Genomic DNA, 25,572 nt, shown 5'->3' with positions numbered 1-25,572 from the left:
CTTAGACCGTTATTAATGGTTTAAGACGGTGCGACATCTATACTAATATTATAAAGAGGTAAAGTTTGTAAGTTTGTAACAATTTTTTGAAATGGGGTAATCTTCGGAACTACTGGACCGATTTTAATTATTCTTTCACCAGTAGTATATTTTATATTTCTATCATATATAACTACTGAGATATCGCGGGTTTTCTCTTACAGGTCAGACCGAAAAACTTACTTATTCGCATGCGCTGCCTCAACCATTGCGTATAACTGAAATAAATGTATGGAAGCATTTTGAACCTTTAAAAGTTCTACAAAAAAGTCCGCGACACCATATATCTATCTTTTATATTTTAGCAGATATAGTACCTTTAGTACTTTAATAAATTATTTAAATTTTAAACTAAGGTTTACGTCATTATTTACACAACTAAACTTAAATTCTTATCAAAATAAATGATTTAATAATCACAAGGATATTATAGAGATAAGATTTGCCTTTTACAGTATGTTAATTAGTTATATAGTTTCGGAGATAATACAAAATTTCTGAAAGTCGCAGAAATGCCGCTATATGACGCCCCGCGGTTTCAATTACGTGGTTCCCGTTCCCGTATGAATATGAGGACCAAACATAGCCTATGACACTCGCAAATAATGTAGCTTTCTATTGGTAAAAGAATTTTCCAAATCGGTCCAGTAGATCCAGAGATTACCCCCGACAACCACACAAACTTTACCTCTTTATAGTATTAGCATAGAAGTCGCTTGGGAAATTATAGTCTTTTGGTCATTGCATCACGCACAAAAGGCTGGACCAATTTTGCTGAGGGTAGGGATAGGATAGAGGTAGGGAAGGGGTAGGATAGAGGTAGGGTAGGGGTAATTTAGGGAAAGTGTAGGGTAGGGTAGGGTACGGATAAGGTAGGGGTAGTGTAGGGCAGTGTACTGAATTTTAAATAAAAAACGGTTAAGAATTTATGTTATTACGGTATTTATTGAAAAAGCAGGCAGGTAGGTTTTCGTATTCCGGTGGGTTGTGTAATTTCAGCTTCCTCTATAAGTGGAGTAGCCGTACGGGCTGAGGAGTAGTGGGATGTGGTAATGTTCTCCTTCCTTAGTGTTGAATACTATCTGTTCATAAAACAATACAAAGTTAAATAAGTAGATGAGTAAGCACAGTAACCTACTAGTCACCATAATACGTCATATTATCGTCGTCGTCGTTATCAACCGATATACGGCTCACTGCTGAGCTCGAGTCTCCTGTCAGAATGAGAGGGCCTAACCACGTTATATAATAACGTTATATTATACTGAATACCAATTACCAATTGAATACGGGGATAAATTTTAGTCTGTTTATCAGGGTTAATGTAGATGTAAGAATTTTTCAAATCGATCCAGGACCTATTTTTCAAAGCCTATACAAATCAAACAATTAATGAAGAGATTAAACACTAATCTCTTCTGCTTCTGCTTTTTTTTTTTTATTCTTTACAAGTTATCCCTTGATTACAATCTCACCTGATGGTAAGTGATGATGTAATCTATGATGGAAGCGAGCTAACTTGTTAGGAGGAGGATGAAAATCCACGCTCCTATCGGTTTCTACACGACATCGTACCGGAACGCTAAATCGCTTGGCGGTAGGTACGTCTTTGTCGGTAGGGTGTTAACTAGCCACGGCCGAGCCTCCCACCAGCTAGACCTGGACCAATTAAGTAAACCTCAATCGGCCCAGCCGGGGATCGAACCCAGGACCTCCGTCATTAAATCCACCGCGCATACCACTGCGCTACGGAGGCCGTTTTGGGCCCATCAGGTGATGCTTCTGCGCTTGTGCGCTGCTGTGGTCCTGCTAATAATACACAATCAAAATGAAAAAAAAGCAATCGAATCTTTTCTCTTTAGAATTACTACTTGTAAGTTACGCGGTTTCATCCACGTAGTTCCAATTCCCGTGGAAACACCGAAGACGGGGATAAAATACATATTAACCTATAACACTCACAACGTGGTTTAGTTTCAAACTAATAAAATAATTTTCAATAACCCTTCAGTAGTTTCAGGGATTAACCCCAAAAAGAAAAAAGAAAAAAAGAAAGTCGGGAAAGACTGTAATAGGAGTGGCTACGACAATAGTCCAACGGGGTGGGGATCGAACCACTACCCCTCGGTGATGAGTCCTACCGCTTTACCGTTGAGCTATTGAAGCTCTAAATAAACTTATCTCTACAAAGGCTCTAAATAAACTTATCTCTACAAAGGCTCTAAATAAACTTACCTCTACAAAGGGGTACAGAGTTTCCTTATGGTCTCTTGTGTAGTAGTCCTCCACATTGAATTTAAGCTTGTAGGTTCCAGCACCCATAGATTCTTCTAAAAATGGGAATTGTATTCTGCCATCGCTAGATGTCATTGTATTATGCCATTGCGTCCAGAACGCGTCTCTTTTCTTGTACAATTCCACATAAATACCAGCTACTGGCCTTCCAGTGGATGTATCGAGCACGTGAGTCGATAAAACCGGTCGAGACATTGTTTAATAATTTTAAAACGTGTGCTACTGACGAGTTACTAATGACAAATGATACGAATTGCCCCGTACGCACGAAGTCAGGGGGTCAATTTATTAAATAATAGGATATTAAGGTGGGGATACACTGGTAATTATAATAATATTAATTGTTATATTATGGTAATTACCCTTAATTAGGTTACAATTATAAATTATGTTAAATATATAGTTAAGCGCATTAAAATAATTTTCAGTATTTAAGTACCTACCTAGACCATGGTGAGTTAATAGGCAGGTAATTATTTTAAATTACTATTAAACTTAATAGAAATTTGGGACGTACTTTTCGCTGAATATGCCTCTTTGTTTAGCTTGTAATAATTTAAAGTTAATTACGGGACATATTTATGGTATACAGTGCGACACGAAAGAGCAGAAAATAAATGAGAACGCTGTAGTCACTTAATGTTGTTTTTAAGGTCTCCCTGTGTTCTGTCATCCACTTGGGACTGAAACTATGTTGATACTTGAAAATAATTGATATTTTGTTATATACGTAGGTAATATTATGTTCATATAAGACGATCTGTTGAAAATAATACTATCAATTAATATAAATAAATTTAAATATATTTGGAAAATACTTATATCTGATAAAACTATCAATAATAATTGGTTGCTCTATAGTGACAGATCTTTATGATAATGACAGTAAATGTGGTGTTGACATACAGCGAGTTTATTATTTCCAATTTAAGAGTTTATTAAGTCGCACTAAACGAGTCCTATTAATTCAAATCAGTGGATTTGGCACTCTTGTCGAGTTACGGCCGTTTTCAATAACCTACCCAAGATTACGGATATATAGTTATCCACGATTATCAGTAACAGTCAAACTATCTTTACATAGTCAAACTATCTGTCAGTAGGTTATTGAAAAGCAGATGAGAACAGAAAGATAGATTTACTTAACTTTAGTAAGCGAAATGGCGGATAGATAGGTTATTGAAAACGGTCGTTAGAAGATTGAGATTCGATTAAAGTTGAACCTATGGGGTACTATGGTTAAACTTCAATCCATGAAGGTAGGTATACCTACCTTCATGGATTGAAGTTTAACCATGAAGCCCACCCACATGGAGTCAGGAGTTTTGGACTTTTAAATATTTTTTCGCATTAATTCGTTGTATCCTCATCCTAACTACATAATTTATAAATATGTAACCTACTATATGGTTGGTGCAATGATAACTGTGATAACATTGTTATCGTGTGAGAACATTCTATAAACAAACACTATTTACAAAAATACAATACTTTTACTAATAATAAAATATAGGTAATTCTCATCAAGCAAGTACTTTTCAGGTGGGCTCTTTCGAATTTATTTGATGAGAAGTTTATATACTTAAGTACCAGTAGGTAGTAATTTTTCATAATAAATTTAATTTATACCTACTATTTACCGTGCCGTACCGAGCCGTGATAACTGATAGCCCAGTGGAAATGACCTCTGCCTCCGACTCCAGAGGGTGTAGATTCGAATCTGGTCCGGGGCATGCACCCAACTTTTCAGTTATGTAGATTTTAAGAAATTAAATATCACGTGTCTCAGACGGTGAAGGAAAAACATACCCCCACCCGATTCGAATAACGTAGAGTTCAGTCGTAGATCGTCATAATCATCAAATGTTAAGTTAATTGGTCGTGGCTAAGTCTAATTAAAATGAGTTAGCTACAACAGAAGCTTTCCTTTATTCTGAAATTAATGGATGCTTTATAAAAGATGGATTCTCTTTCTGATCTGGTAATCTCTTCTTCTATAATAACTCTCATTTTTAAAAGAAAGTTAGTTGTCACGGTGCATTTGAGAATTGTATTAATTAAAGGGAATCTATACAGAAATGTTGTGTATGTGTTGAGTCTGAGTGTGTCTCTTTAATAATAATAATTTAAACTTTGCTTTGGAGGTACCTCTATTGCGTTTGTGTGATTGGATCCGCAAGATCAATCGGTTCTAGGATTTTTTTGGTTAATAATCATGATCAAGTGGACCGTATCCATAGTATTATTTAGTAACTTATCCATAAGTTGACAGCGCAATTGTGCGGAATGCCATGTCAACCTTGAATATATTTTAGCTCAACTAAGCCAATGCATTTTGTAAAATATAAAATTGAACATTAAACGGGATTCGGTAAACACCCGTCTTTGCCCCTCACCTCCTCCTACACACGGCAAATAAGTAACAGTAAGGTTTCGAATAGGACAAGCCAACGTCCTTAAAAGTAACGAAATTTAATCAACATCAGAATTAACAGAGTTTGATTTAACAAAATTATTTTTAATTGTGAAATCCGGATATATGAGGTTCTTCCGCGTTTCACCATCGTTATCTACTCGTACGATTACGTTTGAACCAGTTTTGGGAATTTTTCTATTTACCCTGTTTCCATCAAAGTCAAACGTATTAACGCTTGGTTCTCCATGTTTACTGTAGTCTATTCTCCAAACAGGAGAATTTTCAGGCTCCATTTTGTAAGAGAAATGTTCATGTTGTCTTGTCAACGGCATGTCCGGAACCTCGACTGACATCGAGAATTTTTCTGGTGTCTTTACACCGATGTCTCCCTTAGTATTTCCGTTATTATTATTCCCATATTTAACTATATGTGGGTAGAATTTTCGGAGTTTCTTTCTATTGTACACGGAGGTAGACTTTTTTATAATTTTCTTGTGTACGTCGTGGCTTTTCTTCGACATCGCTCTTGCGTTTAATTTTCTATTGACTAGTTTGGTTATCCTTTTCTTTTTGTCGTGTTTCTGTTTCTCTGCTTTGTTAAGAACGCCGCTCAATTGAATGAATTTTGATAAATCATCGTTATTAAGGGTAGGAAACAGATTAGGGACCTCTGGAGACGGTGACGTATTATCCAAGGAGAGTTTTTTGTGACTGATCTGTTGTATTGATTTCTCTATGAGTTTCTTCAATGTTTTGTCTTCAGTGATTAATTTGCAGGGTATTGATGGAAAGTTATTGCAAAGAACAATTTGCATTCTGATCAAAATGGAATCAGTTTCTTCAATTGGATCAGATAGTTCGTTGTTCTGGTGAAAATTTGATACCATTTTGGTTATGAGAGCACTGTTCCGCATCATCTTTGCATGGCTCGCTGATAACAATATTATGAAAGTGATAATTTTGTGTTGCTCCATCATTTTGTATGTTTATCTGAAACTGATGTACCAATGGGTTTAGGTAAATGTTTATCTCTAAATGCCTACTGGCAATACTTAGTGCGTATCTAATGTAATTAGTACCTACATTTCTATTCTACACTATAGGTAGAGGAATACATTAAAATCTGAAAGGTATAGAAAGGGAGGATGATTTTAAGAAGGTCGCCGGTCCCGAATGGATGAGAATGGCGCGGGCCAGAGTAAAGTGGAGATCTATAGAGGAGGCCTATGTCGAAAGACAAGCTGCTAACTAATTAGGAACTATCTATATAAATATAAATGACAAATGTAATAATTAACCAGCAGTAATAAAGGCTTATTTTATTTATAGAAAAGTAACTTACCCAAGTAGTTATCATGGTCTCATCTCCAAAAAGCTTTTGTTTGATATTTGTATCAGTTTTAAACAAAATAAATACTTAATCATACGTTATGGAAGTAACGACTGGTTTGGTAAACTGTAATAAAAATTTTCAAGTATGAGCAACATATTATTTATTTATTTTTATTTTTCTCTAATGATTAAATTGACAGTTTTAACACTATTGTTCAATCTGCTACAAGGCTACAAGCTACATTCCTTACTAACTACTCTAAGTATATTAGGTTAATTTATTTATTTAGAAAAATAAACTACCTATCTAAGAAATTTTGGTAAGTAATCGAAATTCTTACCGCTCTGATCAACCTGAACTGTATTACTAACACTCAATAGATTAGGTAGCTATTAGAGGATATGAGTTTATGGTTTAACCGTGCAAACCAATAACATTTCACTCATGTTTATAAACCTAGACCGGTGTTTGATATTTTCCCACATGACTGCACTAGCCTCATTATTAGCCTATTATAAAGGCCCAGTATATAGCCAGGCCTAACTTCTTCATATCAGCCGGTGGACGTCCACTGCAGGACAAACATCCTGCCTTTTGTAGGGCAAACATCACGATACTGCATCCGGCGAATCCCTGCGACTCGCTTGATGTTGTCACTCCACCTGGTGGGGGGTCTACCAACACTGCGCTTTGTAGTGCGGAGGTCGCCATTCCAGCATCTTGGGACCCATCGGTTCTTCGAACTATGTGCCCCACCCATTACCACTTCGCGACTCGTTGAGCTATATCGGTGACTTTGGTTCTTCTGCAGATCTCCTCATTTCTAAGACACCCCGAGCATAGCTCCTTAAAGATGAAGAAATAAGGGACATTGATGTACCACTCTGGTCCCATGCGGGTTGGCTGACTTAAGCGAGCTACAGACTTGCAGTTTTAGTTGTACAGTCAAACTGTTCAGTTAAAACGTCAATGTCTAGGGAAAGTTGAGAACTGTACAGTTTTTTCTAATGATTATGATTGTCATTTCAATTTGCAAACTGTGCAGTGAAAACTGAAGTTCTGAAAAAAAAAACACTAAGTGTTTTTTTTATAAGGAATAAGCTCGCGCTTGACCGCGATCTCACTTGATGGTAAGTGTAGATGTGGCCTAAGGTGAAACGCGCTTGCCTAGAAGATGCCTATTCAAGTATTCACTCTCATTTGAATTATTTAAAGCCCAGGTTGTGAGAATTAGGAAATATTGACTTCGGGAGAGAGTTCCATACCCTAGCCATGCGTATATGAAACGAAAAAGCAAATCGCTTCATACGAGTGTCAATGACCGATGGATGGAAAGAAGAAGCTACATAATGTTTGTGCTACTGATAATGATCGGTTATTGCTCTCTAAGATCGTAGCCAAAGCGTAGTATAAGTGCATTGTAATGAAATAAAGATATTCACTAATATTTCTTAATATACGATTCCAAGTACTTAATAATTTAACAAATAAGACAGTTACAAAATAAAATAACACTAAACAAAAACAGAATTATATTAAAATTAATAAGTACCATCTAGCGGACACTTTACAAAATACTTTAATTGTGAAGTTGTGTTTTATTTAAACTACTCATCAATAGATGGCGCTACTAGTACAATAGTAACATTGAAACAGTATAAAGTAATATTTTTTACTTTTAATCTAGAAAGTCTGATTCAAGAGGAGATACAATAGACAAGTAGGTTCAGCATTTTGAAACAATATGGTAGGCGATTTATCTCTGTCTACGTTGACGCGATTCCCATATTTTATTACCCGTCTACAGCGAAACCAAAAGGAAAGATAATGATTTTCTTAAAACATTTTACGGTTCCTTTTTTATTTTTGACTGATATCCTTGAAGTTTAAGAATTAAAGTTTTAGTAGTATCAGTTAAAAATATTGTACAGGCAAATGTTTATTTCAATTCATTATTTCAATTTTAATCTATAACTTAGAACGTAAATCTAATTTGATTGGATGTTTTTCCTACTCTGTTTGAGACACGTGCTATTTAATTTCTTAAAATATCTGAAAAGTTGGAGGTGCATGCTCCGGACCGGATTCGAACTGACACCCTCCGAAATCGGAGGCAGAGGTCATCTCTACTGGACTATCACAGTTCATACTCCTACCCATAGGTAAATAATTCGAAGAGCCGATGGACGTTGGTGTCTGTCGGCTGTGAACTGTGGACGTCTATCGGCTGATAAAGTAAGGTAAGGCTGAGAATGATGATGATGATGATTTGATATTTTTGTACCGAACTAGGTGTTATTGACTTTGTAGATGAATGGCAGCGTTGATTAATAAGCAACTTCGATTTTTGCAGCAGTTATAATAATTTCTTTACATTTTTTGGTAAGTAAAGGCTGACATCTTCGTGAAAAAATTTGACAATGACGAGGACGATGCGTGCACCGAAGTGACAAGACAGAATCGCCGATCGCGCGGGCACAGATTAATACTTCACAACTTCACAGACCCATAATACATGTAATGTCAGTTAGACGGAGAATTTTGAATGACACCAACACAGAGCGCGAGCGCGTACACTAGGCATCATGATGAAAATAATAGACATCATTTATTAAATTATGAGAGCTCTTTAATCAGAATTACGTATTACACTTATTATGTCGAGTGCACTCAACAGTCAAGCCTAAAGGATAAATGTAGGTAGTGAATTTAGAGCAAGCGGTTTTCGCGATCGTAATTTGCTCCACCATCGTTCAGTGGAAGGAAAAATGGCCGTCATAAGGCGCCCTCTGTCAGATGCAGAGTGCGAAAAACGACAAAGCGCCGGACTAAGCTTTGTTTTTGTTGGTCAGCCGTACTGCATACGATAGGTTAATGTGGACATGTTTTATTTTAAGAAAGCAAATTGCCTCGACTAGTGACAGAAGGGTTGGCTCATTTTTTGCGCAAAGGATCAGCCTGGCTGTCCAGCGCGGAAATGCAGCCAGTATTCTTGCCACTATTCCACGTGGGCATGATTTGTATAGTTATTAGTATAAGATAGCTTAAGTTCCTTACTGTATTCTTTCTCAAAAAAGAAAGCAAATAATGTACTTATTTTTAAATGGGTATAGGTATCTTTAGTACATACACATTACACGTTAGGTAAGTATGTTTTTTTTCAATTAGTATCGATGATATTGTGAAGTAGAGAATACTTATTATTGAGAAATTTCAAGCAATATTATCTAAATTACTAGCTAATTTTAATTAAATTATTATTGAAAATGCTCAAAATTGCTCAACTAGTTTTCCCGGATATCCATAGATACGCGTTACTGAGCAATATTTTCCCTTATATTTTTTTAGGCCGACCTCGCTTTTTCCGCATGAAATCAATATAAAATTATCTGAAACACGTACAGTTTTTCCGAACGGAACAAATTCCGCGCGTACGTAACGAATACGAGTCTTTGTGATAATGCACATTCCGAATGGAGAGAAACGTATAGTCTGCGGTAGTCTCACGGAATTCCAAATCGAAATTACGCATTCGGAAAACGAATACGGAAAAGGAGTACGGCCGGTCTAAAGCTCGTGTCTTCTCTATTCTTTCCCCGTCGCTCGTGAGTCGTGACGTACGGCGGCCATTTCAGCTGTCCACATGCTCTATTTGTACACTCGGTAATAGCCCGTGAAGCCTCAGGTACTACGTACTAGTGCACTACAACTAAACTATCCCGCTCACTACTCACAAGCAATGATATTAAATACTGTTAGATGTGTTACTAGCGCATGAAAATATCAATAAAATCTAATTAAAGATAAAAATTCTACATGTGTACGCTCAACCTAATGTTCGGATCACTTTTTGCGGTGATTTTGTAGGGACGTAACCGATCTATAATATAAATCGCAAGCATTTACTACATGTATGATATTTGTTCGAGATTGTGAATAGGTACTTTTGTTTTTTTTTCTGATGGAGTCACTTCACAATCCTATGGCCAGGTCCAGAAGGAAAACGAAGTGTAGGACGTCCAAAATCCCGTTGGTGTGACGACCTTTTAGATATAGCTGGAAGACAGTGGAGGTTAATGGCAAAGGACAGAAACAAGTGAAAGGAATTAGGGGAGGCCTATACCCTAAGAGGGATCTTTATAATTTTAAAGAATTGAAACTAATAATGCTACAAAGAAAAAAAAAATAAAGAAAACTATCGTAACCCTAGAGAATAAGGAAAAATAAAAGGCTTTATTTATGTCTCTCATTTATTTATTTCTCCTTTTTTTTAAAATTTTTAATATTATTATTTTTGTACTTCTGATTTTTTCATTGTAGGCTGTATTTTGTTTGCAGCTCGGGATAGAGCCGGCTGAATTATTTTGGGCCTAGCACTGGAGTGAAAGGACTTAAAGAAGAAGTGATTAAGACTACTATTGTGCTTTTCAAGAAATTAAATATCACGTGTCTCAATCGGTGAAGGAAAAACATCGTGAGGAAACCTTCATACATGATAATTTTCTTAATTCTCAACGTGTGTGAAGTCTGCCAATCCGCATTCAGCGTGGTGGACTAGGCCTATACCCTTCCATTTTGAGAGGAGACTCGTGCTCAACTGTGAGTCGAATATGGGTTGTTTAATGATTGGTTCCTTCATAGCGCATTAGCGTTAAGGGGTTGTTTGAGAAAGCGCACAAGCAATGACAGAGTCAAATCCGAGGACTAGAAGAACGAACTTTAGGGGATGGAAGCATTTTTCGGTGATGTTTTGAAAAGTGTTTGAATTAGTTAATTGGGTGTTAATTTAAAAAAAATATATATAGCTTTTATTTGAATATTTTTGGAAAAACTCAATTTTTTGAATACGAAAGTCACTTTTGGGGGGCAAGATGGACAATTGAAAAAAAAATTTAAAGCTTTTCAGCTTAACTTACGAACACCCACGGAGTATGTGCGTCGCCAGTCCGTCCAATCTGTAGTTACAGTCAAAAGCACGTAGGTATACCTATACCTCTACGGCGATTGTTGGTTGAAGACTTTGGTTGGTTCACAGCATTATCATTTGATGGCTGAAATATCCTCTTTACAAAAATAATAAACACTACAGTAAGCAAAATAATAAAACGTACGCTCACAGTTCTAAAGAAACTGCTCCAGTGGTCAGAAAGGTACACGTTGTTATGGTTTAGTGGGACGTGTCTAATCACAATACATAATTTTTGTGTCACAAAACATAATTTTTGTGAAAAAGGAGTGAAAACTTTAGCCAAAGTGTAACATCCATCCAGTCTTACATCATGTGATAATTCTCAGCAATTAACTTTTTAAAAATAAACTTCCTGGTGATTTTAAATCTTTCTCATTCTATAGTACCGTGTCAAACAGAGATAGATAGAGGTGAATTGAAAACTCGCACTTGGGAGTTATAAAAATATCGTTACAGATAGCCTAGCAGGTCAAAAGGCTCGAACTACCCAAGCCTGATTTGTGGTTTCAAACATAGCTGGGCACCGTTAATCAAATAGTTAACTTCGTTAATCATTAATCCGCTACAAAAAAAGTTAGCTTCGTTAAACGTTAAAGCGTTACATTCCGGAAGAATTAACGCAAGTTAACGTTAATCGTTAATCCGTTAATATCACTGTGTAATATTACATTTTATATCATTGTGTGAGATCACCATTGGAAAAGGATGAGCACTGGGGATGTGTCATAATTTGTTTTTTTGTTGATTTTATCTATATTTAACATAAATATAGCAATTTGTTGATTTCTTTGAAAAAAAAATCATTCATCATTTCTTATTTCTCTGAGCCTGTGTTTCGCGTCGCGCGGTAAATAATAGGCATTGGATTAACGATTAACGGACTTCTGCATATTAACGGAAGTTAACGTGTCCATTAATATTTTTAAAAGTTAATCCGTTAATCAAAATGTTAACTTCGTTAATTAACGATTAACGGATTAACGAGTTAATGCCCAGCTATGGTTTCAAACCAGGGTTGGGTAGTTCGTCCCTTATTCCCAACGTTCCAAAGTTTATAAGAGTTGATTGTCCCTCACCTGGCCCAGACCTCAGCCCAAATTATGGTCAGTTTTAGAGGATATGGCCTGTTCTAAACTACATTTAGTATCTTGAAAAATTTTGGAGCAAGCAGTGGTGAAATTGCGTAAATCCACAGATTCATGGCCTAACAGATTAAAGAAAGGTGAGACTTTATTAAAGTTGTAAGTTAATGTAAAACGAAAATCCACCGGTAGATACTTACGAGTATCAAAATTTCATCATGTGGAAAACAAGCAAAGATGCAAATTCATTTTCAGAAAGTTTGTTCCAGGTGTGTATCCTCGCAAATATGTTATAAAAGGTCGTCATGTCATGTCATGACATGCGCTTCGATAATTACAGCCTCTGATTCCTAGTTAGCTCTTGCCTACGGCTCGGGGTAGCAATATCGCCTCGGCTGTAATTTTAACTTACCGCACCTATAGGTAATGTACCTACTATAATATTCTTGTTCCCCTCCGATTAGTCGGAAATATTCTTTAGGTACGACAATTGTCTAGCGGGCGGGGGTCGATGACCTTTATGATGATACCTATTACAGTGATAATTGTTCGGCTTCTTTACCATAGAGCTTTGAGTTGAGTTCTATGATAAACAGTTTTACTATTAGAATTTACTGAATATTTGACAGCGAAACAGGTAATCTTTCTCCATGAGACATCCTCTAAAGAGGCCTTACTCATACATTAAAAACTTTTTCAACTTTTTCAGCGAGTAAAGGCTGAACTGCGCAAGTCAAAGTAACAGTAACACTAATGAAGTGGCCCCGCCCGCCTCGTCGCCGCCAATCGCGGCTCTCGCAACTGTAGCCAACTCGCGATTGGACCCCGACACTGTAACTCTCTGCTCATTGCCAAATACCTACGTCTTCTACCTAGATTGTAGTCCACCACTTTAAAGATAGCTCAAGGTTACAATACAAGACAATTATATAAGTTTGACGGTATCATAGACAACTCTGGAATTTGGACCATTGTCCAAGTAAAAAGTGTATTTTTACATTTTTTTTTGAAAAAGCATGTCATCTGTGGTGATAGGCGACTCTGAGCGTAGTGGTAAACATTTGAAAAACACTGTTTTAGGCTAAACTTCTTGACTAACTAACTATAGCCCTTATTAGAAAACTTCTAGGTCACTCAGCGGGCGATGAAGCGAGCTATGCTTGGAGTTTCTCTGCGTGATCGAATCAGAAATGAGGAGATCCGCAGACAAACCAAAGTAACTGACATAGCTCAGCGCGTCATAAAGCTGAAATGGCAATGGGCAGGCCACATAGTTCGAAGAGCCGATGGACGTTAGGGTCCCAAGGTGCTGGAATGGCAAGCATCGGAAAGCGTGTTGGTCGACCCCAAAAATTACCCCTCTCTAGGTGGACCTAGGATATCGAGCGGGTTGCAGGGAGTCGCTGGATGCTGGCGGCTCGAGACCGTTATGCTTGGAGGTCCATGCAAGAAGCCTATGTCCAGCAGTAGACGTCCATGGGCTGATAATGATGACGATGAGGCTAAATGCACTAAGCTAAGTATATCTCTCTTCTAAGAATTTTTTAGTTAAAAAGAAACTCAGTGACCTGGGAAGAGCACGTTCAGCTGTTTGTCCTGTTCTATAGACCACCGTTCCATATTGGAACATTGTGGTGGGTCTAAGATCCATATCCCCTTCCCTATAAGGAGGACGGTTTGGTCCTGTAAGCCAATAAAAATAGGCTATTAATAATGACCCTCAAAAACGCCACCATGATTCAAATTCTATACCTAGTTGCTTTTTGCATTTATTTATGGTAGGAGTATGAACTGATAACCTATCAGCAGAAGCTTATAGAAGATCAGGCAATCACAGGCTGTCTGGCCAAACGTATTCATGACAGTTAAACCTAAAATTCACGTTAAAATTAAAGCTTATGCTAGCCATTGACGATCAAGTATACCCACGTTTCTGCAGCACCCACGGCAATAACTGATCGTATGTTGGTCGCTGCGTGCCCTGCAGGCAGCGCTGCAGAAACGTGGGTATACTTGATCGACAATGGCCAGCAGCGGACCGTGGAGTGAGCGTGGCTCATGCCAATTCCCAATTGCCAATGCGTCTGTTAATAATAGCATTACTATGAAACGTCTTCGCTGCGGGCAGCGCTGAAGAAACGTAGGTATACTTGATCGTCAATAGCGAGCATAATAACTCAATTCTAAGAAAAAGCTCATAACAGCTTAACCTAAACTTTAATAATAAATCCATAAAATTCGTAGCACTAGATAAAATCTCGTAGCGATATGCTACAAACGTCAAATGGAGCTAAAAGGTTCCCCTATTTACAACAAAATCAGTATTCAATTCAATTGACTTCTATACGAGGACGTAACAAAGAACAATGAGAAAAGAGGGTCGTCTCGAGTCTCAAGACTCTCGTATTATAAAACAATATTAGTCGAAGTTACTACGAAGAAGGAACTTTATTCGTAGACATGCGTAGCACGGATGAAACAGCTTTTCTACAAATATGGAACTATTAAGTTTAATTAAAAATAAATATTTTTTAATTAATTTTATTAAGCAAAATTCATGTTAAAAATGAAAACTTAAAAACCCACAATATAAACAATAACTTACGTTATAATTTTGGTCAATACAGGGACCAATTAATTACCAATTTATTAATATTTGTTAATAAAAATATTTATAGGTAAGTATATCAATCAGTATATCATCAGTGTAGCCGTGATAGCCCAGTGGATACCTCTGCCTCCGAATCAGGAGGGTGTGGGTTCGAATCCGGTCCGGGGCATGCACCTCCAACTTTTCATTTTAAGAAATTAAATGTCACGTGTCTCTAACGGTGAAGGAAAAACATCGTGAGGAAACCTGAATACCAAAGAACTTTCGTAATTCTCTGCGTATGTGAAGTCTGCAAATCAGCATTGGGCCAGCGTGGTGGACAATTGGCCTAATCTCTCTTATTCTGAGAGGAGACTCGAGCTCAGCAGTGAGCTGATTATGGGTTGATTAAATCAAATCAATATCAATCAGTATATAATATTATCTTTATTGTAATAACCAGAAAAAATTAATAAAATAAAACATTAGCTCATAAAATTTTATATACGTTTTAATAGATATAAATCTAGAGGAATAAAAATTTCGATGAAAATCGAAAAGTCAATTAAAAATGTTCCCAAGACGTTTCCACATCGTAGCGCGGGTGGGGTGGAGGGTGAAGGGGGAGGAAGACACGGACGATATTCAAATTGCGAACATTTCATTTTACCGCTTTACCAAGATATTCGCTCGCTCCCACGCTGCGTAGAGTTGTCAGAGTAATTTTTATCGATACTTTTAATTCCTTTTTACCAAATGTTAGCATTCTGTATTCTATGTGTTCAAGTATAATCTCTAGCTTCAGGTTACTAATGAGATTAGTCTTGAAAATAAAACCCAATGACTTATTTATTGTTAACCTGTCCCGGGACACGAACCATGAACTCTTAATTTGTAGCAGATCTAACTGACCACAGTAACACTACCATTCATAGATTTTTTTATAGACTAAATGTTTTAGAAAAAGTATAAAATACTTTTTAACCTGTGACACCTCCTACATAACAAGTATTTCAAACTAAAGCTAATGCAATAATGTAGATAAATAATATATGTATATAGTATATTTATAACGCACTTTACTTTGGAAATTTAGGTAAACGTTATTTAACGTTTAGCTTTGGTTTTATTTTCATTGTAAAAAAGTAAATTTTTAAATTTAAGTAATGTATAAATGTCGATGGACGTCCACTGCAAGACATAGGCGTATTGTTTAGAAATGTACAAACATAACGTTTCTGAACCACGTGGCGGGGTCTGATGGGGGATCGTTCAACACTGCAGTGCGCAATAAAGTACCACCTAAAGTTTTTTATGAAATTAAATTTACTTCATTTTGTTATTGAAAATCGATAAAAATGCTCCTCACTAAAGTGAAGTTGAGACGTTTGCGAAATGTGAACATTTCGCGAATTGGTCGCGGCTGCGGAATTCTCATTTGCGCTTCCTCCCCCCGCGCGCCCCACCCCCGCTACCCCGCGCTGCGCCTCACCTGTGTCTGTTTACACAGGGCTGCTTTAAACTTTATGTTGATGAAACCTAGAAAATATTTTGTGACAATTAAGAGACCTAGAATTAATTAAAACTTAAAATCCATTAATACTTTATACTAAATAAAAGAATTCCCGCGGGATCTGTAAAACCTATTCTGAAATCTAAGCAGGCGTAGTCACAAACAAATGTACTATCTTCATATCTACATATAATACAAATAATTTTCCCAAAATACGTAAGACTTACCTATTTTTTCCAGAAATCAATGAGTTCCTGGGATCTTCGAAAACCTGAAAATAAGCAAACAAAGTCACGTGCATTTACTAGTCACAAAAAACAATAATAAATAGATGTTATAATTGTTACGTAACTAAAATAAAAATAAAGTACACAGCTACGTAAATATACAACCAGATACTCGCAAACAAAAAGAAACATTAATCAATACACCCAATTACATACAAATTGATTCCCAATAACAACCATCCCTGTCCCATACACAATACGCTCAGATATTCAGTTATACATTAATAATTACTCCACCCTCCCCCCTCGCGCTCACCCTACCGCCGCCCCTGCCCCTCGCCCTCGACTCATTGTAATTTAAATGGAATTCCCTTCGACAAGCAAATTGAAATATTTCAATTCGCACCTTCCGCCCTCCTGTCACACGATATTGAAATTGATTAAAGAATTAACCGATCACGTTGGGAGAGATGTCATCGACAAATACTTTTCCAATTACACACAAATATCTTAATGAAGCAATAAGCCCAGTGGATATGAACTCTACATTTGATTCGAAATGCGTAGGTTCGAATCCACTACAACTTTTCATTTACGTGAATAAAGTGTGTGAAGTCTGCTAATCCAGCGTGGTGAACTATTAGCGTAACCCTCTCGTTCTGAGAGGAGATTCGTGCTCAATAGTGAGCTGAATATGGGTTGTTAGTGATGATTTTCATAAAAGCTCTAGCAAATATACTCTATGAACAATCATAACGATTTTTTTTTGGCTACAATTACGCCTAGGATGGAAACGCTCTCCTAGAAAATGCCTATTCACTCTTAACTTGAAGTTGGTAGAAGTAACGAAAGCTGGAAGTTCTTATAACAATACCTTGCTAATATTATACATAGGTAATTATTTTTTTGGAAAAACATAAAAATACTGGAATATTATATTTATTGTTTAGTTATCTTTTATTATTCAAATTAATAAAGTAATAAATATGCAAGCATTTCCAATATATTTTTTATGATTATAAATTTTCTTTATGAGTGCGTGGCGACTCTTTATAAATATTTACCATTGCAATTAACGTTATTCAATTAATACACTCTTTCGATATTTACAGTTAAAGAAACCGTCTTCTTTAACAATGAGGTGCCAAATCAAACAACATTATATTTTTCTATTAAATTGTAATACAAAAGTTAAGATACTTATCATGTATGTAAATATAAATAAAATAAAAATGTAAATATAAATAAAATAAAAATGAAACCATCAGTGCACATGCACCGTGTCAAGATGAATCAGAGATATAGAACTGAATATGGCCAACGGGCCATATCGCGAGCCGATCTCATTAGTACCAAATAAAGCTCTCCAAACACCATATTGACTACATTCAGCCATTAAAGCCACACAATCAAACAAAAAGCTTTTAACAATAAAATATTAAAAGAACGAACGCGAATAACAAACATTATATTGTGTTTTTTGTGCCTCATTCAATACGAAAACTCTAAACTGGTTCTCAAAAAAGTCACCTTTATAATTTAAGTTTCACTGTGTACCCTCCAATGAACGGCCGGAGGCGGGGTTGCGAACGGCTCCCATTGGTCGGTCCCAGCCTCTTATCTGACAACATTTTATATAACCGGATGATACAACATATACAGTTATCACTACAGTGTGAAAGAGAGGGCGATGTCTTTTATACAGTGTGTCGTTTCGCACTCTATCTTTCTCCCTCGCGCGGTCTCAGCAACTGTCAGCTTTCTGCCAAAATTGAAGCAACAGTGTTGAAAGTCAACGCGTAACGGAACGTCGCCTTAACTATTACGTTTTGATTCACGTCTCGAAATTGTTTTCAAAGAACAATTAAATATTTCGTTACTAGTGACTTTGAAGTGTTACGATTTAAACATGAGTTTGTTGTAACGTGTGTATGAATTTTTTGGATTTTGGACAATATTTTGAAAATACAACAATGTCTCTGCCGAACGGTGTTGATGTATCGCAACTAGTGCAGCACCCGGTTTTGGCCGCTTTGCCGCCGTTTTTCCTTAGAGCTTCCGAAAGATATCAGGTATGTAAATTTTGTTGATATAATTATGATAATTCCAATAACTTGTTTTTAGAAAAAAAAACAACGGAATTTTTTAAACTTAAAAGTTCATATAGCACTTTTTATTTAAGATAAATAAACCCTACTTTTTATTTTAATTATTAATTAAATACAATGGAAGCTTTTTTTCGAGTAATAGATAAATTGAATTTAAAACTTATAATAATTATTATTAATACCTATAAGATAAGTTTTGTTAAATAATGATAATGTCTGTATTGCTAAAAGTTTCATTAGGTTTAATAATGTAAACATGTGAAGGCTTTCATTAAATAACCGACGGCGTCGGCTGTAAAAGAGTTCTAAAATATGTACGCTCTCTGTATGTTTAATTTGAAATATTCTTCAATAGATTCATTGTTAGATAACCAAAATATATGTTGTTTTTTTAAGAAACTACTTTTATTTAAAAACGATATTTCTTAAATATGAACTTAATATTTCTATGGATAATGTATTTTAAAATGGAAATGTAAAATACAGTTAATTTATATAATAATTTATTCATTTAAATTAACTACTTAACTCAGCAAAATAAGGTAACTCTGCGTAGCAAACTTTAATGTACCTACTAGTAAAATATACAGGCTCCTCGAGTTAAATTGTTTTCAGCAATAAATACCGAATGATAGTACTATATGAAGTTTAATAATTCACAAAATTGATTTTATTAGTATTTTTCATGATTTTATTTTATTATTACAACTTCTTTGGCAGTTGTACAGACAAAGCTAAACATGGAGTTCTAGTTTTTGGTTAAAACTTTATTTAAAAACTATAATTAAATTTGGTCTGGTATTCGAAGGTTTCATCCAATTATGGTGATGTCATTAACTGGCTTATTAGGTAGATCTCATTTCCTTTTCTCATTCTCATTTGCCCACTAAATAGTACCTAAATCATAATTAAACATTACAACAATAAATGTTTAATTTATTTTTAATAATTAATATTTAAAATTAGATTTGTTTTTGAATAAAAAAAATACATATAATATGCTAGCATACATTAAGGTTTGCTGCTAACAAAAGTTATCCTTTACAAATTAGGTAGCTCGTTTATGGTTCAAATGTCACATCCTGACACAACATTATTCTATAAATATTACAAAATTACCACTGTAATTACGGTACAATACGCGTAATTTATACATTCATTACGGTGTCGTTTGTAACACGCATATAGGTAACGTAATAAATATCCTGTTACTTGAAAAGGTGTAACGTTACACTTTTGTTACATTATTGAATTAATGTGTAACAATTGTGTTGTAATGTTGTGTTAATGTGGTGATATGGAATATTATAATTATAGTAGTTAATATCCGAATTATAAATCAACCATGCGAATGAAACATCTGTAGCTTTTGAAACGTTAGTAAAGCTTTTTGTGATAAAGCCCATTTCCTATAGATACCTCTAGACTGGAATTATTAATTATTAGAATTAGTAGTATTGCTGTTTTTGCGATTTTTTGGGTTGGTAAAGTTAGGAGCCGTGACAGCCGAGTGGATAAAACCTATGCCTTCGATTCGGAGGGCGTTCGAATCCGGTCCAGAATATGCACCTCCAACTTTTCAGTTATGAAATTAAATATCCCGTATCTAATTCTGAGAGGAGACTAGTGCTCACTATTGAGCTGAATATGGGTTATTAATAACGATGAAAATTCTAGCAGTTTTTTATGTGTTACCCGATTAGGTACAGGTGATGATGAATTGATGTAACATGTAAATAGACTACCTTTTTTCCGGGAAACTACCTATTTTTTGTTGTGACACAGAATAGTAGATGTAACGTGAAAAGTCTGTATCGAAAGCGCCTCTTCCCGGCGGCATATCTCAAAGCCATAATAGTAAGATATAATCTCAAGGCAATATAAGCTCAATAATAAGGTGACCAGCATAATCCAATTATGAACACGCGTGTAGAGTTACTTGAAGGTCGTCGTTATCAGCCCATATTCGGCTCACTGCTGAGCTCAAGTCTCCTCTCAGAATGAGAGGGGTTAGGCTACTACGCTGGCCCAATGGCAGACTTCACACACGCAGATAATTAAGAAAATCTCTGATATGCAGGTTTCCTCGCGATGTTTTCCTTCACCGTTTGAGACACGGGATATTTAATTTCTTAAGATGCGCACAACTGAAAAGTTGGAGGTGCATGTCCCGGACCGGATTCGAACCCACACCCTCCGGAATCGGAAGCGGAGGGCATCAATATCAACCCATATTCGGCTCACTGCTGAGCTCGAGTCTCCTCTCAGAATGAGAGAGGTTAGGCCATTAGTCCACCACGCTGGCCTAATGCGGATCGGCAGACTTCACACACGCAGAGAATTAAGAAAATTCTCTGATATGCAGGTTTCCTCACGATGTTTTCCTTCACCGTCTGAGACATTTAATTTCTTAAAATCGGGATATTTAATTTCTTAAAATGCGCTTTTAAAACAGAAAAGTTGGATGTGCATGCCCCGGACCGGACTCGAACCCACACCCTCCGGAATCGGAAGCGGGGCATATCCACTGGGATGCCATATCTCTAAAGTACTCTAAAGTACTCACTGAATCATTATTTTGTTACTGAGTTATTGGAAAACTATGATATCTCCCTAGCTATTCTTTGGAAGCAAATGATGTGTGTAATTTTGTTACAAATTAAAAAGTTTTTTTGGATACAATCGAGTTTACAATTATAAGACTCCGCCCTGACAGAATGAGTTTCGAGTTCTCAAATCTGCATTTCATCTATGTCCTGCGTTCTATGAAATGTATGTAACTTTATAGCCCCCCGCTTTTCCTGTCTATACGTGGGCTATAGGTCAAATCAATGATATTTTATACTAGAGATACGGCACTAGCGCATCAAAAGTGAGGCGGACAAATGTGGAAAATTGACTTAATTTCATTTAGTCGCTTATTAAACAACGAACGTTATTTTAACAAATAATACCTAAATATCATCTACAATGTCGAGTCGTATGTTCAGAAAGTGTAAAAACTATATAAACATAAATATATAATGGAGTTAAAGACAAAATTGTGCATGTGTGTGCTTAGTGGTGTAGCTAAATTCGGATCACTTTGCGGTGATTTTGTAGGGACGTAACCTATCTATGGTGTAAAATTATTGGGTCAAATAGTTTGGGGTTATTCCTGAAGGTTCACTTTTATAACATAATATGATCTCTGTGGAACTTCTGACTATCTGTCTAGTTGTTAGTTTAAGGTTGGTTAACGGATTAGTGTCATATTTTCAAAATTAGCTCAGGTTTGGTCTATTGGTAGGCATCGGCCGTGGCTATTTACCACTCTACCGGCAAAGATGTACCGCTAAGCGATTTAACGGTAGAATAAACTTGTGTTCTCTGAGTAAGTCCGCTTCCATCTTAGACTTTAGGATCACTTAATGAGATCACAGTCAGAGTACAGATGGTATTAATATGTATTATTTATATTATGATAAAAAGGAGGTATTTGTACGAAATTATGGCAACAATGACGGTATAAATAAGAGGGTATTTGATGAATTGAGTTTAGTTCTTTGTAAATCAGCGTGAACACCGTCACGCTGCCAGTCACGTTAGTGAGTTTGTGCTATAATGTTTTGTGTTGTAATTATTGATAATGTTTTATGTTGTAATTATTAATCATAAATTGTTTAGTGTGAGTATGTCGGGCAGGGGAGGTGAGTGTTAACACATTCTAAAGGGATTCCTAAATGCTACACTCAAGGTCACAAGTCCTGGGACCTGCTCAAGGTGTTTCCTCTACCACAAAAAGATGGTACAATAATTTTCGCTGCTTCCCGTCACGTTATATAATTATTGAATTAAAAAAAAAACAAATAATGAGCAGTCCTAATGCAAAGTAATGAAATGTTCTGATTGCACAGAGAACGCCGAAATGCGCCCGCTGCCGCAACCACGGCGTGGTATCAGCGCTCAAAGGACACAAGAGGTACTGCCGCTGGCGGGACTGTGTCTGTGCTAAGTGCACACTCATAGCCGAGAGACAACGCGTTATGGCTGCACAGGTTGGTACCTCATTTTATCCTTTAAATACTTTCTAACTAGGGGAACTCTGAATCTACTAAATTGATTTTTGTAACTCTTTTATCGATAGAAAGCCATGTTGTTTGTGAGTGTCATAAGGTATGTTTTAATTCCGTATTCTTATGGGAACGAGAGCTACGTGGCTGAAACCGCGGTGCATCGGTTAGTTTTCTATAAAGCCGAAGGTTCAGTGCAGTTCAGAGCTCTGTCAGTCCCACAGATAATAAGAGCGTTAGCTTTTAGCGATGTCTTTCTGTGGTCAGTCCAGTGGTAAGTGTTTTATTTATATAATCGTTCTGTATTTTGGGAATGGGAATCAATCAATAAAGTAAATGATCAACCGAGAATGATGTCCCGTAGCTAACTAGTAGAAAACCGTTATTTCAGCGCAATCGAAATATTGTTCAACCAGATGTGATTAGATGTTTAATCAGACGAAGATTCAGATGCATAGATCTAAGATAAAAGAGAAAAAAAGAACAGTTTCTACCTGGGTAGGCAGTTCTGTAGCATTTTGCTACGAAACTTTATTAAAATTAAGGTATATGATTTTGGCTCCCAGTTTTTTTGGGTACCTAGACTAGTATACACCGTATGTATCCACTTGTGTAGGATTTGGACTGTATCATAAGTGACGATGTTACAAAATGCGCGGTCTCTGATTCTTTTTATATTCTAAATAAATTCGTCTAGCGGGTTCGTTTGCGTATTAGTTTTTCTAATACATACAACTCTGTCCTATCCCGTCTAGTCCCGTTCATGTTCCTTCCTGTACTGTATTCGATTGCTCCATGCAGATGGTACGCTGAAGCGTTATCGTGATGAAGGAATATCCTGTTTAGAGGGCGCTGCTGTTGAATATTTTCCAAGATAACAGGCAGACAACAATTAACATATTAGCCTGCAGTAACTATCTTCCAGCAAGCTTTTCCGCACAGCGTAGTGACCTTACCGACCACAGGGAAAGGCAACCATCTTTTTCCCATGATTTCTTTACTTTAGTTGACCCTCAAACAGAAACACTCATAGAGCAGATTGTCACAGCGAGAAATTGTTTAGGGGGTTTGGGTTTGTTCCGTGGCCATCGAGATGTTATTTCCGGCCGGTCAAAATATAGGGAATCCATTTAAGTGTAAAAGTTTTTGAAGAGAATCATACTCATGCCTAAGCACGTTTTCTGATAGGCCCCTCATTTATTTCTCATCGTCTCAACCACGAGTCGTACAGCATTGATGTTACCTTCAGGAAACAGATCTCTTTTATGTCATCATCGTCATATCAGCCGATGGACGTCCACTGCTGACATATGCTTTTTGTAGGCCTTCAAAAACACAACGGTCATACAACGAGCTGTTACCCGCGATACATATTATTTTAATGTTGTCAGTATACTTAGACTGTCGACCAACGCTTTTCGGCGTGGGATCGCCATTCCAGCATCTTGGAACTCCCACGTCCATCTTCTACAAACTATCTGCCCAGCCCAGTCACTCCTGCTTTGTGACTAGTTGGGCTTTGTAAATAAGTTTGGTTCTTCTGCTCGATTGCTTGCTTGCTTCAATCTCATTTCTGATTTAGGAGTTATGCTTGGAGTTTCTCACGCAGAGAAACTCCAAGCATAACTCCATTGCCCTCAGAGTGACTCTGAGCCTTTTACGAGAGCAATATATAGCGATCTAGTCTCGGATCCGTAGGTTATCACTGGTATCATGCATTGTTCAAAGCCATTCGTACGAGGAATTTTAAAAAAAAACGTCGTGGAGTTTCTGGATCGCCAATATGCTCTTTTAATTACAATCATTTTGTGTTGTTATACTTTATGCCTATTAACTAATAATCACTTTCCAATTCAAAAATATTGACCAATTACATGTCCGCAAGGTAACGCCTGATGTCCAGCAGTGCAATGCGCCTGCAATCAGGCGCTGGGGTGACTATATGTTAGACTTGCAACATAAACAATGGCTGCAGGTTAGTTAAAGTTAGCTACGTAACATAATTGTCTAGTTCTCCCCAGAAATTCTCAGTAACATTCATGATGATGGCCGATGGTAGTCTACTGCAGGACAAAGCCTTTTTGTACAGACTTCCAAACATCACGATCTTGAACAGTCTGCATCTGCGACTCGCTTGATTTCGTCAGTCCACCTTGTCCGGGGGAAGACCAACACAGCGATTTCTAGTGCGCGCTATGTTAAGCTTTTCTTTCTCCCAAAAAATTCTCAGCCCGTCCAACTGCATTTGAGCAATACTTGGTCCTGTAGTGGGTCTTTAAAATTGGCTGATAATGACGATTGTGATATAATAGATTGATTGGAAACATGGACACTAATGGTTAGCTTTATCCACTAACTTCACATTTCTCAGCAAGCTTTTGAGGCTTGAGGAAGTCTTTCTGAACGACTTAATTAAATAAGGATAATGAGCGAGCAGACTTTACTTGACTGACTTATCTGGAGTAGACGGGGTTCTTGGGTGAAGACTACATTATAGCATCGACCATATAACCATTGACATATAGGTACGAATTAATGTAGCAAAAGATGCAAGATAGAATAATTAATACATACGCAAATACTCGTAGGTATCATCACGCTTCATTCCCGTAGGGGTTGGTAGAGAAGATTATTTCTTCTCTACCTCTTGTTATGTTGTTATGTTTATTGCATATTTCTCTTTCTTCTTTCATTCTTATCAATCCTCTCTCACTAGTTCGTCGGTTTATAGTACTCTTGATCTGGCCTTTATTGAGAATGTTCTGGATTTGGTCCAGGAACGTTCACCTTGGCCTTCCTTTTTCAACATTTCCTCGCCTTATAAATCCCTTTTGTTAGTCTCTTTGCATTCATTCTCTTTACGTGCCCAAGCCATCTAAGCGTACCTTCCTCGATTTTAGTCACTACATCTTCCTTTATAGATAGTCACATAAAAATCGAATCAGGGT

At 36.7% G+C, this 25,572-nt stretch overlaps 3 protein-coding genes across 4 annotated transcripts in view; 1 reads left to right on the top strand and 2 right to left on the bottom strand.

Moving 5' to 3' along the window:
• Positions 1 to 964: 964 nt before the first annotated feature.
• On the bottom strand, positions 965 to 2,615 carry LOC112047798 (5-hydroxyisourate hydrolase). Of its 2 annotated transcripts, none has more exons than XM_024085041.2 (2): positions 2,275 to 2,609; positions 965 to 1,121 (listed from the first exon to the last, which is right to left on the bottom strand). In XM_024085041.2, the coding sequence occupies exons 1-2, from the start codon at positions 2,527 to 2,529 to the stop codon at positions 1,035 to 1,037; spliced, it is 342 nt and encodes a 113-aa protein (XP_023940809.2). In that variant the 5' UTR covers positions 2,530 to 2,609; the 3' UTR covers positions 965 to 1,034. The 2 variants fall into 2 exon arrangements, with proteins under 2 accessions (XP_023940809.2, XP_052741996.1); XM_052886036.1 differs by lacking the exon at positions 965 to 1,121 and adding an exon at positions 1,771 to 1,845 and having other exon boundaries at positions 2,275 to 2,615.
• A 2,191-nt stretch (positions 2,616 to 4,806) lies between these two features.
• Positions 4,807 to 6,208, bottom strand: LOC112047777 (uncharacterized). Its single transcript, XM_024085017.2, has 2 exons — positions 6,093 to 6,208; positions 4,807 to 5,746 (listed from the first exon to the last, which is right to left on the bottom strand). The coding sequence occupies exon 2, from the start codon at positions 5,725 to 5,727 to the stop codon at positions 4,807 to 4,809; it is 921 nt and encodes a 306-aa protein (XP_023940785.2). The 5' UTR covers positions 5,728 to 5,746; positions 6,093 to 6,208.
• Positions 6,209 to 18,263: 12,055 nt separating this feature from the next.
• The window catches only part of LOC112047805 (doublesex- and mab-3-related transcription factor A2), a 29,909-nt gene continuing 22,600 nt past the window's right edge, over positions 18,264 to 25,572 (top strand). The window contains exons 1-2 of the mRNA XM_024085053.2: positions 18,264 to 18,536; positions 22,469 to 22,609. Of these exons, the coding sequence (XP_023940821.2) occupies positions 18,396 to 18,536; positions 22,469 to 22,609 (282 nt within the window). The 5' untranslated portion in view covers positions 18,264 to 18,395. The remainder of the gene's footprint in view (positions 18,537 to 22,468; positions 22,610 to 25,572) is intronic.

This window comes from Bicyclus anynana, chromosome 2 (assembly GCF_947172395.1).
Source record: "Bicyclus anynana chromosome 2, ilBicAnyn1.1, whole genome shotgun sequence".
Taxonomy (NCBI): Eukaryota; Metazoa; Arthropoda; class Insecta; order Lepidoptera; family Nymphalidae; genus Bicyclus; species Bicyclus anynana.
This window is presented reverse-complemented; position numbering and strand designations above follow the sequence as displayed.